Source organism: Ceratotherium simum, chromosome 1, assembly GCF_057802395.1.
Source record: "Ceratotherium simum simum isolate JZ-2026a chromosome 1, ASM5780239v1, whole genome shotgun sequence".
Lineage (NCBI taxonomy): Eukaryota > Metazoa > Chordata > Mammalia > Perissodactyla > Rhinocerotidae > Ceratotherium > Ceratotherium simum.
The window spans coordinates 64053718-64069032 of NC_141900.1; the positions used below are offsets into that span (position 1 = coordinate 64053718).

The 15315-nt window shown below is 41.0% G+C and overlaps 2 protein-coding genes across 4 annotated transcripts in view; one reads left to right on the top strand and one right to left on the bottom strand.

Annotated features, from left to right (window-relative positions):
* Positions 1-5981: 5981 nt before the first annotated feature.
* LSM5 (LSM5 homolog, U6 small nuclear RNA and mRNA degradation associated) lies at positions 5982-9940 on the bottom strand. Of its 2 annotated transcripts, none has more exons than XM_087429375.1 (5): positions 9809-9940; positions 8008-8099; positions 7439-7476; positions 6637-6709; positions 5982-6243 (listed from the first exon to the last, which is right to left on the bottom strand). In XM_087429375.1, the coding sequence occupies exons 1-5, from the start codon at positions 9852-9854 to the stop codon at positions 6211-6213; spliced, it is 282 nt and encodes a 93-aa protein (XP_087285501.1). In that variant the 5' UTR covers positions 9855-9940; the 3' UTR covers positions 5982-6210. The 2 variants fall into 2 exon arrangements, with proteins under 2 accessions (XP_087285501.1, XP_004418905.1); XM_004418848.3 differs by having other exon boundaries at positions 7439-7466; positions 8004-8099; positions 9809-9939.
* Positions 9941-15014: 5074 nt separating this feature from the next.
* The window catches only part of AVL9 (AVL9 cell migration associated), a 63934-nt gene continuing 63633 nt past the window's right edge, over positions 15015-15315 (top strand). For both annotated transcript variants that reach the window (XM_004418847.3, XM_087429394.1), the window contains exon 1: positions 15015-15285. In XM_004418847.3, the coding sequence (XP_004418904.1) occupies positions 15193-15285 (93 nt within the window). In that variant the 5' untranslated portion in view covers positions 15015-15192. The remainder of the gene's footprint in view (positions 15286-15315) is intronic.

Genomic DNA, 15315 nt, shown 5'->3' on the forward strand with positions numbered 1-15315 from the left:
CCATACTCTGGATTTTAGATAAATCACTCCAGTGTTCTAATGGCTGTGGAGGACAGAGGTGACGGGATGAGATAGGAGGCAGTCAGGAAGACTGCCTGTAGGTTGTTATATTAGTACAGCAGAGACTTCAGGGCTAATTAGAATCTTTGAAGGGACCAACAATTAGCACCCCTCTTCCACAACTGAGTTCTGAACCAATTGAGAAAAAAGGCAAAATGGTAAACAGACAGGGGTCAAAATATTTTTATTACTGACAGATGCTAGGTGGATGATGTAGTATATCTGTGGACTGTAGTTAACTTCTTAGTATGGAACTCCTAAATTATTCAGATTTACCCACCAAACCACACGCACTGCTGGACCACCCAGACTATTTCATGTCTTCACATAGAGCCCTATAAAACTTATAGCAAAGAGCAGAACAGAACATATGCTACTTGAAGGCAACTGAACCCCAGGAAGAAAAAGGAGTTGAGGCAAGCATGCCCCATTTCCCTCTCCCCACATTTAATCAGATAAGTCACTCCATGTCTCCTGGGGCAAAGGGAACAAAATGACAGAGAGAAAGCAGGTGCATTATACAAATTAATCTTTCTCCATGTAGGAAAAAAACACCAGAAGTGGAAAAGAAGCATTCCTCTCTTACATTCCTCATCTTTTTGTTCTTTTCACCCACTGGGCATAACCATTAAAGCCATGGAGAACCAGAGCAGTCTATCATGAAATCATCTTTAAGTCATCTCAAATACCAACCACTGTTCCTTTGCTTATTTTCTTGGGATCACTGGAAGCAACTTAGATTTTGCCCCAAAAGGCTCTGCAATGGGTTAGAATAACACATTAATTAAGGCAACTTCAAGGCTTCCATACTTCCAAGTCTGAAAATTTACTTCATTTCCCAACCCAAAGTATTCCCAGCCACATGGTCTACCCTGTATCAGAGCACTATAACCCAATAATAAAATGCCAACAACTTAGAGCTGCCCAAATTTAAATATCATCCCCTCCTATTATCAAATTTACAGGGAGAAACTAAGGTTCAAAAATTAAATCTCCTTGCAAATCAAAATTCAAAAATCTTTAAGTCCACTACAATTAAAATCCGAAACTAAAGACCTTGTCTTTGTGAGTTAGAAGACCAAAATCCAGGTCAAAAACAATCTTCCCCAGATTCTTCTGTTCAATCTTAACCACAGGGGACTTTGATGCTTGGGTGAAGGTAGGGTCCTTTCAGCAGCCGCAGCTCGGATTGTCACTTATAGAGAAGTCAGTGTTTCTTTTAAAGCCTCAGAAGTTACATTAGATATGATTCAAATAGGTCTCACTTTTTTAAAAGTTGAGATATAATTCATGTACCATAAAATCCACCCTTTTAAAATGTACAGTTCAGGGGCTGGCCCCGTGGCATAGTGGTTAAGTCGGGCACGCTCCACTTCAGGGGCCCAGGTTCCTGGGTTAGGATCCCAGGCACGGACCTACCCAGGTCCACCACAGCATGGCTGATGAGTGGTGACCCACATACAGGAAGGAAGCCACAGATGTTAGCTCAGGGCTAATCTTCCTCAAGCAAAAAAAGAGGAAGACTGGCAACAGATGTTAGCGCAGAGCAAATCTTCCTCACCAAATAAAAAATAAAATGTACAGTTCAGTGGTTTTTAGTATATTCACGAAGTTGTGCATCCACCAGCCCCTAAAGTGGTTCTCTTAGGTAAAATTATATCCTTATAAGCTAAAACTCAGCAGTGCCCAAGACCATAGCAGAGACTCAGAAGTAGCTAAGTGAAGGTTTAGGCCTTGCCAGGATGCCAGTCAGTCTCTGCCAATTGTTCGGAATCTGTGACCTGAGAATTTCCACTGGATCGCTTACTTAATTCAGCTGGTTAGTTACCTTAAGAGGCTAATTATGGCACTATGTTGCCCTATCTGGGGGAAATTCCATGTGTGATAACAGTCTCCCCTCTTTCTCAGCAATTGGCATACGCAATAACACTGTCTTCTTGCAGTGTTGAGAAATTTGCACAGGTGGCAGACCCAGTCACCAGGTCTTATTTGAGACAGCCTTTCTTTCTCATCCAACATATTTTAAACCTCGTAATTTCTATGTACCCTTGGAAATGACTTTGAGTTTGGGGCACCTTGGTGCTGCATTAAGGTGTGCTCTGTCCAGTGACATGACCTCACTCACTCAGGAACAGGAATATTAGTCCAGTCCTGTTGCACAGTTTCTGCTTTCGTTGCTTATAAAGTGGCTTAACCCTGGGCAATCTCCTTCCTAGGCAAAATTTCTGCTTTCTACGTTTGTTTCAACTGAAGAATCACACCAGCAGACTGCTGAACAGAAACTGCTACTGAACATCATCCATCAAAACTTAAAGTTGACACCATCAGAAATGGAACTAGTCAATATTATGTGCCACCTGATGAGACACATTGGGAGGAATAGCTTTACTCTTGTGATACACCTGCCAGAAATGCATACTCCAGCCTACTCATGGGGAAACACCAAACAAACCCAAATTGAGGGACATTCTACAAGGGCTAATCTGCAATCTTCAGAAATGTTGGGGTCATGACAGTCAACGGAAGACTGAAGAACTGTTTCAGATTGGAGACTAGAGACATACGACAACTGAGTATAGCACATGACCCAGGACTGGATCCTTTTGCTGTGGACACTGCTGAAGCAAAAAACTTGAGTGGGGTCTGAGTGAGGGGATGTAAGAGCTCTTTCTGATATTCTTGCAACTCTTCTTCAGTAAACGTGAAATTGTTAGAAAATAAGATTTGAAAAATAAAATGCCCCAAGCACAGGCCTTTCCTCCTTTGGTTTACAATAATTTCACCGCGATTTTCCTCACCTTCAATGCTAGAAGATGGCATATTCTCTTTACAATAAGGGCCCACATTTTTTTCTTTACTGACAAAAATCTAACATATCTCTATGGGTGAAGGTGCAATTTTGGACCCTGAAATCTAAAGACATGATTACAATTTGTGTAATCAACAAATCAAGCCTCAAGAAGAAAATTGAGACTACATTGATGGGAAGTGACTCTCAAGCCTATGGACAAGCCAAGTGAATCCAAGGTTGCCCCACAATGGGTCCCTCCTTGGTCCACACTGAAGTCTGGATTCAGGGCAGGAGATGCATCATTCCCTGCCAAGGCCTGGCACTAACAATTTAAACTAGAACTCCACTAGTGCTCTACAGCACACCTACTTTAAAAAGCTACACCTGCAGCAGCCTACACTCTAAGGCAGTGGCTCTCAGGCTTTGGTAAGGAACGGAATTACCTGGGGAACTTGGGAACTTGATAAAAATATGAAGGCCCAAGGTCCTATCCTACTTCAATGAGCCTGGGCCTCTGCGTTCTTTAGTAGCTCTCCAAGTGATTCTGATACCAGTTTTCAAACCAAAGTTTGAGAAAAACTGACCAAGTCACCAATACCAGCATAGCTTTTGCCTTTTCTGCTCTCATTTTTGCTGAGGTCTCACCTTCACTTCAGGGCCCAGCACATACAGCCCTGCTTCTACAGAAATGAAACACCTCTATAAGAACAGCCACTCACCAGCAATCTGCCAAAGTGAACATCCTCCATGGTTAGTACCTAATACATCATTTCAGCTTAAAACTACCCATTTTACCCTGCCGGAATCCTCAATCACAGCATTTTCTCCCCGATTTTTACTCATTGTCCAGATCCAGTGCTCCTCGCCCACATACCAAATATTAGGAGATTTTAGAAAGTCCAATAAATAGCACCCCTATTATTTAGAACACTGGTTCTCAACCACGGGGCGGGGGGGGGGGGCGCAGATTGTTTTGCCCTCAGGGAACATTTGGCAATAGATGGTGACGCTTCCGGCATCTAGTGGTTAGAGGCCAGGGATGCTGCTAAACATTCTACAGTGCACAGGAGAGCCCACAAAACTAAGAATTATCCAGACAAAAATGTCAATAGTGCCAAGGTTAAGAAACCTTTATTTAGAATAGTACCCATTCTAAATGAATTGTGATATAAGACAAAAGTGTAAGCAGATGGGAATCATAGCATCATTTTTATTACTGCTAAAGACCAGATTGAGACAGTTTATCTGTAGGCAAGTGAGCTTCCTATTACTGATCCCCAGAGTAAACTCATCCACCTAGCCACAGACTAGATAACTGTATGCCTCCCTAAGTGAGGTCAGGCTCCTCTAAAACTCATAGCATGTTGGAATTAAGAACATGTGCTCCCTGCAGGCTACTAACTCCTAGCAGGAAAAAAGTAAGAGCTGAGCATGACCACCCAGCTCCCATAGGATAACGAGTAAAAGGGTAGAAAAAGTGCAGTATTATGACATCATTTTACCTCCCTCCAAAGGGAAAGAAACAGGAGGGAAAGCATTCCTCCACCAACCCAACAAGGGTCAGAGGCAGTGATATGGGGCAACAGGCTCCTACTGGCTCCTGAGAACCAACTGTTAAAACCTTTGGGAAGTTTGCAAGCCAGCTCTTAAACTCTCAGCAGCTTGAAACCAGCCACAGTAGGAGTATTTACACCACAAAAATCAAAAAATACCATAAATCAGTGCTTGTTTTTTGGAAAATAAAGTTTGGCCCTTTTTTCACGTGGAAACACTAAAATTGAAGATGGATTCAAGATTTAAATGAAATAAAGAAAATATAAAGTACCAAGAAAAACATACAATCAGAGCAAAGGTCTTTCTAATCCATATGTACCACAGACAAAAAACCATAAAGGAAGAGACCAACATATGACCATATAAAAATACATTATTTATGTCAAAAAAACGTACCACTAAAAGGCAAACAACAAACTGGGGAAGTTATCTGCAAAGTACAAGAGTAACCTATTTAGAATTCTTACAAATTAGTACAAAAAAGAGATCTCAATGGCAAAAGCCTCATAAAAGTAATTCACAAAATACAAATGAGTTCAAAATTAATAAAGAAAATTTTAAACATACCAGGTTTTGCCTATCACAATGGCAGAGAGGAGAAGATAGAACATAGCCAATGTTGGTAACTATGTAAAGGGTACCATGAAAAACTGCTGGCAAAAGTGTAGGTTGGTACAAATTTTTTGTTGGCAACATGACAATATAATTGACCTTACACGTTTATGAATTTATTCTAAGAAAAATAAAAATGTATCAAGATTTAGTTGGACTTACTGTGGCCAATACTAAGAATAGGCTAAATAAGTTATGATAAATCCATTTAATGAAATACTATGCACATATTAATGTTGCTGAAATATGTGACATGGAAAGATGTTTACCACTCAAACTCAAAAAAGTCTTAAATGGAGGCTACAAAACAGTATATTCAGGATGAGTCAGTTTTGTAAAAATAAAATGCATACTGAAAGTGTACTGAGAAAGTCTAAGAGGATATACAGCAAAGTGTGATGAATATTTTCCTTTTTAATTATCTGTATTTCTACAATGTGCATATATTACCCATGTATTCCGCTTGTTTGTTTTTAACAAGAGTTAATGGAACTTGAGTTCAGCAGAAAAATCCTCATTTCAAAGCATCAGAGTTTGGGCCGGCCCCGTGGCTTAGCGGTTAAGTGCGCACGCTCCTGGCGGCCCAGGTTCGGCTCCTGGGCGCGCACCAATGCACCGCTTCTCCGGCCATGCTGAGGCCGCGTCCCACATACAGCAACTAGAAGGATGAGCAGCTATGACATACAACTATCTACTGGGGCTCTGGGGGGAAAAATAAATAAATAAATAAAATTATCAAAGCATCAGAGCTTGAATTGAATTTTGTACGTAATCATTTCAGGTATTTTAAAAGCACTTGTTCAAAATCAAAGTTCATCATTTTGTTTGGAACAATTTTTGTTTGAGAATCAAACGGTGAAGTAAATGAGGAAGCAAACAGGAATAAAATGACAGGAAAGCAAGTGACAAAATAACTACAGGCTTTGTTCCACTAGATATTGCAGTATAATAAATAAATTGAGAGTTAACCAAAAACACCTTTATTTTAGTCTTCAAAGAACAAACTGTTCTTCTTTTTCCAAGATAATCATGATTAACTTAAAAATGGGCATTTACAATGCATCTTCAAAGCACTTCCCTTTAACGGGAAACTTAGTTTCACAGAATCCAAATATTAAAAGGTTAAAAAAAAATGTCTATTTTGTTGTCATTACGAGACAAAACAGAATCTAGCATGTGTCAAGGAAATCCATTCATACTTCAGGGCCTTCTCCTCCAGGAACCAGCTGCAAAGAAGGAAAAAGTTTAATAACACGACCACTACATCATCTAAAAACCCCTGCTGAGAGCTTCTCATCCACCAAAGCCACTTTTGGCCCTCTGCCCCTCCCTCATATCCCCATTTTCTCCATGTCACTGCTGTTTACAATTCCAACATCATCAATTAATATTTAGTGTCTCAACAATGAAAAAAATAAAATATTAAAAAGCGCAAACTAATCTTTAGGCCCAATGCCATCTTCAACAGCTCAGCTTTAGGGCCTGTTACCACCAGAGCACCCCTTTCCCATCTGAAGCACCACTGGGCCATGAACATTTAGTCAAACAAGTTAGTTCTGTAAGCCGTGCCCCTCAAAAATGGTTTAATAGCTAAATAAAACAGCTTTACTGTGTCTTACCATTGTTATATTATTTCCATTTAGCAAAATCTGATCTAATTTAGTAATCCTTCTTCCTTCTGGTGTGATTTCACTAAATGAATAGATAAAATAGAGTCAGGATAAGCAGTGATAATAGGAGCCAACATTTTGATCCCTAAAAAAGTTAATTATTATATATAAATGAATGTGAGGTCAGTCAATTATATCAACAGTTTTCAGAGACAAAGGTTATCCAGTGGGTGATGTACATTCTTCCCCAAAGGCAACAGAGTGGACTGACTGGCCTAAGATTCACATGCACTAGGCTGATCTTCATAAAAGCTGACTTGCCAAGGAGATCAAATAAGAAATGTTTACTATCCTCACTCTTGTTACTATTACTTACTACTGATTCCTACCCATTAAACCAATCTGTATTCAATTCAATTCTGAAAGCGGAAATAATGGTCGATTATAATCAATATAATTTAATCAATTAATTTAATAATTTAAGCAATTAATTTAATCAAAAGCATTACATGTTCTTATTATCAGTTCCTTGATGTGACCTGAGCCCTAAGATTCCTGGCTGTTTTTAAGTATCTTTAACCTTAAAGTTTTGTCTCCACTAATTTCCCACCAATTTAGTAATAATTACATTGAGGTAATAACCCTCCGATCCAATCACTAGCGTCAGTGGATAAAATTTCTATTTTAAGGTAATTTCAACAGGCAATGTTTTCGCATATATCATTTTACTGACTCAACAGTACTAAAATTGCCTTAAATTAAAAACTGAGAGATCCTCCCTCCCCATTCTTTAATTTTTAACACTACTCACAACTCAGTGACATCTTCCAGTACCATATCTGAAATTCTCTGTTAAGAAAATAAATATACCAGGTTGAATTTACTCTGGCTTCTACCTCTGTTCAGTTTTACTTATAACGTTTAACACAATGACTCAAATTCAAAATGCTTGTGATTGGTAGGAACTTAATCTTCCTCCAGCACAAACAACTTTTAAAACACTATCACAACATCCCTGAGAATTAATTTTTTTGTGGGTGTGGGTGAGGAAGATGAGCCCTGAGCTAACATCCATTGCCAATTCCCCTCTTTTTGCTGAGGAAGACTGGCCCTGGGCTAACATCCGTGCCCATCTTCCTCTACTTTATATGTGACACCGCCAAAGCATCGCTTGACAAGCGGTGCGTCAGGCAGCACCTGGGATCCGCCTCGAACCCGGGCTGCCAAAGCAGAGCGCATGACCTTAACCACTATGCCACCAGCAGGTCCCAAATTAATTTTTATTATAATAATCAGTAAATAGTGACTGTCTATAGTTCTTCTGTTCTTAAATACTGAAGAAAAACCCATACCACCACCACCTTTTAAAAGGATACTGACAAAGTCATCAAATCCTAGAAGCGTGCCAACAATTTCCTTATCACTCTTCATCACAATGTGAATTCTTGATCCTATACACTTGTCCACAAGTTCTATGGATATATTTTTTAAAAGAAAAAAAAGGGAGGGAGAGGAACAAGATTATTTTACCAATGCATTACTTCCACAAATATCTGAGTGCCTACCAGAACTTATTACTTGTATATGGTGAAATACAAACCAGGAAAAGAATTCATTCAAAAGCTTTAGATCTTATACTATATACCTCTACATTAACAAAAAAGCTCTCCCTGTTCTCCACTTCCCTTTTGTAGCAATTTATCATGGCTGTGGTTTTATATTATTTTAGATTATTTGATTAACATATGAACCCCTCTAGACTCTTAGCCCCATGAGGGCAGATCATTCTACCCTCAATGGACAGTGCCTGGCATATGCTGGGCATTCAAAAAGTTTGTCGAATGAAGGAAAAAACTTTTCAATCACGGCCACATCCACTAACTAAATCACTCTTCAGCTACAAAATCGTAGGAAGAGACAGGCATAACTGTCTTCACCAGAGATTCCTTCTTGTCACTACCTCCCTCACCCTAAGAAGTCTATCCTCTGTACTCTGATAGCAGCTCGAACATCTCTTTACCGGGCTTAGCGTTATTTGGTATGATGTTTATTTGTCCAGCATCCTAGCTCCTCCATTGGTTTGTGTGCTATTTGCAGGCAATGGCCGTGATTTAAATTTGTTGAATAGCGGGGCCTACCCAGTGGCCTAATGGTTAAGTTTGCGTGCTCCCTTCTGGCTGCGGGAGGCGCGGGGGGGGGCTGTGTTCGTGGGTTTGGATCCCTGGCACAGAGGATGCAGTGCTTGTCAAGTCACGCTGTGGCAGAGTCCCACATAAAATAGAGGAAGATGCACAAGGATGTCAGCCCAGGGCCAATCTTGCTTAGCAAAAAAAGAGAAGGATTGGCATCCGATGTTAGCTCAGGGCTAATCTTCCTCTCTCTCTCTCTCTCACACACACACAAATTTTGTGGACTAGTGCCGGGCCACATTGTCTGGTGCATAGATGCTCAATAACTGCTGAATGAATGAATGACAAATAGAGCTAGTTCCAGATTCTTTTTTTTTTTTTTTTGTGAGGAAGACTGGCCCTGAGCTAAGATCCCTTGCCAATCCTCCTTCTTTTGCTGAGGAAGATTGGCTCTGAGCTAACATCTGTGCTCATCTTCCTCTATTTTGTATGTGGCACACAGCCACAGCATGGCTTGATGAGCAGTGCGTGGGTCCACGCCTGGGATTCCAACCTGGAGACGCTCAGGCCGCCAAAGCGCCGCGTGTGAACTTAACCACTAGGCCACCGCCACCGGGCTTGCCCCCAGATTCTTCTTTTAAGGCTCATTCCAGACCCCGGTGCTTCTCGCAGTAACTGGCCAGCTACAGGACAGGGTGCAATCTGGGGAGCTTACATGCCAGGTTGAGGAACGGGACTGAATCCCATGACTATAGAGGTGAGCTCACAACGGAGGCGGCTGGCGACGCATTCACTAAGTGTGAACCTTTTCCAGTGGCGGTTTGGTTTGGGGAGTCACAAGTCCCTGCCTCAAGGAATCCTACCACGCTGAGGAGACATGGGCGGCCTGAGGGCGCAAAGACTTAAAACCAGAGACGAGCCGCGGAGAAGGAAAGCAGTTGGTCCGATACATTTTCCTAACGCTCTCACACGGGCAGCCTCCCCCGCAGCCCCTGGGGCCCCAACCCTAAGCTTCAGCTCCCCGCCCGCGCGCCCCACAGGGCAACTATTACCTAGAGGCAGCAGCTGCGACGGGTTAGTGGTAGCGTTAGCAGCCATGGCTACGCCGGAAGTGGCCTGCGTCCATCGACGTTGGGTCGGCGAGTTTGAAAAAGCACGCTTCCTCTTTTTCCCCCCCAACGCAGCCCGGGCAGGCTCGACCAATCTGCGGCCGAGCGTGCGATCGGTCCAGTCCGCGTGGATCGCGCACAGTTGCTTCTTTCCGGGGCAGTGAGATCGCGAAATATTTCTTATCCACTGAGTATTCTGCTGTCTCTGCGGCTACTCACTCACTCTCCCTTAGAAATTTTCGGGAGACCGTTAAAGATGTTCTGCCTTGTGAATAAGTTCTTCCTCTAACCCGGAAGACTTTGCAAAATACGGAAACTTTTGAGTCGTCTTATTTTCCTCTATAAAGTTGCGTCTTAACTCAAGCCAGGATCTTTCTTCAGAGGCGTATGAATCAATTTGTTCTTCCTGCCACCAACTCACTGTGTTGCAATTTTCGTAAAAACCATTCAATCTTCAAGAATCTACCTTTTCTTTTAAAAGTCCAGTGGATTGAAAACGCACAACCGGCATTTTTTAAAACTTTTCTAGGGTAGAGATTTAAAATATGTTTTCTCTTTATTTTTTACTACTTTAATTCATCGTTCTTGTCTTGTTATGTCTAGGAGTCTTAGTTTCTTACAGACTTCGTATTCCGTATTTCTTCAACAAACATTGTCTAACAGGCAACCACCAGATGTCACTGTATGTTCATGTCATCACACTTAAGAAACCTTAATACTTTTGCACTTTTGTTTTGAAAAGAATAGAAAGCAAACAAATTCTCTGCCTTAGTCTATTTTCTATTTGTATCCTAGGAACTTAAAGCTAAAGACTGTGAACAGCGAAGGCCAGAAAGAACATCATTCATTCATACAACAAATGTTTTTAAAGCACCCATCATTCATTCATCGAACAACTATATATTAGTTGCACACTATTTGTCTGGCATTTTGCTCAGTATAAAACAGTGTACAGAACAAAACTACAAGGTCTTCTGCCCTTTAAGGAGCTTAAGGATGAGTGGGAGAGAAAGACAACAAACATTATGTACAAGGTACATGAAATTTAATATATAAAGCAAAAAGACCTTTTTTAGCTTCAAGAATACTAGACACGTAGGTATGATTTAAGGGAAACATCAGTGAGGAGGTTCAGAAGCTCTTACAGAAGGGCCCTTCAGTTCAAAGCACCCTAGAGCTCAGCCTCCTTCTAAATACCAAGCCAATCCTGGCTTTTTTGCATATTTAAATATTGAGCACCTACTATATGCCAAGAAACTGACAGATACATTTATTCCTAATCTTTATGACTATCCTTTGAGACAGATGTTAGGATGAAGTTCCTCATACTCAGAGGTTAAATAATTTGCCCACTGGCCACATAGATAGCTTGGGAAGCTTTACAAAGGAATTGACAGGAATCTAGTCTTGGAGGATGAATAAAATTGGATAGGCAGAAAAGGGGCAGGAGCAGCATTCCAAGTAAAGGGAATACTGTGTTCAATTGGAATGTGCCCACCTCCGAACATCTCTTGCACTTCAATTTAAATCTTACATACTTCCGGTAAGTTTGGCGTAAAACCCTTCCCTTCCCAAATGTTTTCCCTTAATAACCCCAGTCCTTAATGATTTTACTTTATTACACTTAGGATGCTCTGCCCCCCAGTTCTAATAAATCCTGCTCATCCTTCAAGACCCTGCTCAAATGTGACCATCTTTGTGAAGCTTCTCTGACTTGCAGACCTGGTGGGCTCTCTCATTATCCAGCAAGGATGTTAACAGCTCTCAGAATGCTCTCAATGTATTCTCTTATAATTATGTATCTACAGGGTTCCCTCTTCCCCAAAAAGACTGTGAATTCCTGAAAGTCAAGAATTTTGGGAAGCAATATAGTGATTAAATCCATTGGTTCTGAAGTTAAATCACTTTGGTTCAAATCTCATCTCCACCACAATGCCTTCTAGTTATTTGACCTTGGGCAAGTTATTTAACCTTCCTAATTCTCAGTTTACCCATAGGATAATAGTATCTACTGATAGGATTGTTGTGAAGATTAAATGAGATAATCCATGAAAAGTGGTTAGCAGAGGACTAGCACATAGTGCTTATTCATTAAACATGAGCTGTTATTGCTTATTTATCCATGTTTCCTAATACTCAACATGATGGTTGGCTTAGAGTAGGTGCTACAAAGGCTAGCATTGCTAGCTGGTGGTTTCATGTTTATCTTATTTTTATAACCAGACATAAGCCACTTTAAGACAGCAATTTCTTTCTTTCTTTCTCTTTCTTTCTCTTTCTTTCTCTCTCTTTCTTTCTTCTTCCTTCCTTCCTTTCTCTTTCCCTTCCTTCCTTTCTCTTTCCCTTCCTTCCTTTCTCTTTCCCTTTCTTTCTTTCCCTTTCCCTTTCTTTCTTTCCCTTTCCCTTTCTTTCTTTTTCTTTCTTTCCCTCTGCCTTTCTTTCTCTTTCCCTTTCTTTCCTTCCCTTTCTCTTTCCCTTTCTTTCTTTCTCTTTCCCTTTCTTTCTTTCCCTTTCCCTTTCTTTCTTTCTCTTTCCCTTTCTTTCTTTGCTTTTCTTTCTTACTTTCTTTTCTTTCTCTCTCTCTCCCGCTTTCTCTCCCCTCCTTCTCTCTCTCTCTCTCTCTCTCTCTTCCCCCTCTTTCTTTCTTCTCTGTGCCTACCACAGTTCCAGGTGTACTGTAGGGTCTAATGAATGTTCTTTAAATTGATTCTATTTCATTCATACCCATCAACATCCCCCTTAATCTTCATAAGATTCTAAAGACAAAGTAATGCCAATTTTTTTTGTAAAGTCCTTTTCTTTTCCTCGTTTTTCTTTTCTATCTCTATTCTTATTTTATTTTCACCATACCATAATGAGGGTAGGGACCAAATTCAAGGCATTGTTGCTACTTGATAGAGTTTAAAATTCAGAAAAACATGCTTTTAAGAAAGTCAGTACTTTAAATTTTCCATTACAAGAAAAAAATGAACATTAGCAATTTTCAATACTATTGATGAAGAATAAAGAAAGTCTCTTTATACTCTGAAAAAGGAGATAATAATTCATTTACCCAGTAAAGTTAATGGGGATTGCAGGAAGGCAGTGGTTTTATTTTACCATGTTCTTTCCTGAGGCAAGACGAAAAAAGAAACAATGGGCCGATTCTAGATGGAGAGTTCATTTTTAATGAACTTGAAAACATGTCATAGCTCTGTCTCCAGGGTTTTTCTCCCTTTAGCTCTTACAGAGCAGACATAAAATAGGATTTACAAGTCATCATAAAATACATGTAACTAGAAAAGACTCTTCAGTGTATTATATGTTCAGAAAAGTGTTTCTAATTTTTTCCCTGGAGACAAATGTCATCATAAAAATACAAACAAAAGTTTCCTTTCAAAATAACATTCAGAAAGTATTCTGTTATGTCAAATTGTTATTTCCAATCTTGATAATCTCCTTCCGACACTTTTTAAAATAAAGGAGAAATATCTATTTTTTTCTCAATAGATATTTGTCTTTATAGACAATATCTTGTTAATGAATTTATTCTATAATAATACAACTTATTAAAAACTACTGTAACAGTTGTTATTCTAAACTCTTAAATGGACCAGTCTGTATATTTAGAGATGGAAAAAATTCTGGAAATTCCCTTGCTTACTTTCTTGCCCAATTTTCGCAGTAACACATCCTCTTTGTTTATAGCATTTATTTTAAGTACTTTTTTTAAACATTTAAGCAACATAATAGTTATGAATAAATGATTTAATCTTTGTTGGAAGCTCTAGGATGCAAAGTGACACAGATTTTTATAAAGCTATTACTGGGTCTCCTGCGCAATGAATTAAGCAGTTGGTGTTCACTGTAGATATAGAATTCTAAGATGCTCTGCCCTTACATATTTTTTAAAAGATGTTCAGTTAGACTTTAATTTCAGCTATGCCAATTGTGGAAAATATCAAGGCAGATGGAAGAAAACAGTAACATATTACGCATACAGGGAATAATATAGTTTCACGCACAGTTCTGAGCCAATGCCAAGAATTTTGTAATATAAAAAAGAAATTGTAACAACATTTGGAAAAATTTCTACAGTATTTTTATTGGCACTAAAACAATTCTACTGAATCATAGAAACCAACCTTGATTATAGGAAGCCTATTGTTTTTCTCAGCTCTACTTAGATTAGAATGCAGGTCCTTAAATTTCAAGGCCAGGATAATAACTGCTAAGGTTGTCTAAACTAAGGGATGTGCAACTAGCGATGGTAAACTCACAGCCAAGTATTGTAGTAATCTCGAATTCTGTTTAAAGCGGGCACTTATCCTTTAGTTTATCCCCAAACTGCCCTGGCTAAGACTTATTAAATCTGTTAATATTTCCATTATTCACTTTAAATCGACATAGGCTGAAATTCAATACTTTTTTTTTAAAAAATGAAGTAATACAATCAGTAAGGAATTTAAAAACTCTGGTGACAACAGACCCCATATATTTTGTGCTGACCAGTGTACTAAACCCAGAAAAAGACAGAATGAAACTATTTTCTTAAAACAGCAGGACTAGAATAATCATTTTACAGGTCTCCCTGTAAACTTCCTTTATTGTCAAGGATATTCTGCTTGAGGCCTTAAAACCCTTCCAAACTCCTATACGTAATACTCACATAAGAAGAAAAAAAAACCTAGAACGAAGCAACGTCGGGTAAGCAATTAATTTAAAGGTTGAATACACAAATATAGAGCCGCACCAATATGCCTCCGTGTTATCAAACATTTAAGAGTAAACGGCAAAGAGACCCCAGGCCAGAAAGGCGAAGGAAAGGAAGTGAAGGAATTGGATACCCGGAGAGTGAACGGAAAACAAGTTAAAAACGAAGGAAAGCTGAGGAAAGAAAAGGGGAACGACGGAGATGTGAAGGAGGAAGTAGACAGCACCCAGGAAGCGGGTTGCAGCCGCACCGGGGCACCAAAAGACAGGTGCGTGGGGCGGCCCCCCGGACTCCGCCCCCCAGCCCCCTCCCCTGGGGCCCGGCTCAGCTCCCCAGGCCCCGCCCCCTTCAGGCCGCGCCCCCGCCAGGTCCCCCCCGGTTCTGCCGAGCCCCGCCTCGCCGGCGGCGGCCGCCGGGTCAGGTGACAGCCCGGAAGCAGCGGAAGCGGATGAGGGAAGCGCGGCCGCGCTGCCGGAGCGTCGGCCTCCGCCGGGCCTTCTGCGAGGCCCTCATGCGGCGCCCTCGCTGACACCTGAAAGCCGCCGCTCGCTGTCCTCCTGGGGACCGCGGGGTCGCCCGGCCCGCCGCCCTTGGCGGTTAAAGTCGTCGTCGTGCGGGCCCGCGGCGGCTGCCCATGGAGAAGGCCGGGCGGGGCGGCGACGGCGCCCCACGCGGGCCCGTCCTGCACATCGTGGTGGTCGGCTTTCACCACAAGAAGGGTTGCCAGGTGAGGGAGGGGCCCGAGCCCGCCCCCGGC

Coding starts and splice junctions, on each gene's coding strand:
- LSM5 (XM_087429375.1), bottom strand. CDS start 9,854: ATGGCTGCTAACGCTACCACTAACCCGTCGCAGCTGCTGCCTCTAG. Junction 8,100..9,808: donor GTCGCAGCTGCTGCCTCTAG/GTAATAGTTGCC, acceptor ATATATCCATAG/AACTTGTGGACAAGTGTATA. Junction 6,710..7,438: donor CTGGAAGATGTCACTGAGTT/GTGAGTAGTGTT, acceptor CTATTCATTTAG/TGAAATCACACCAGAAGGAA.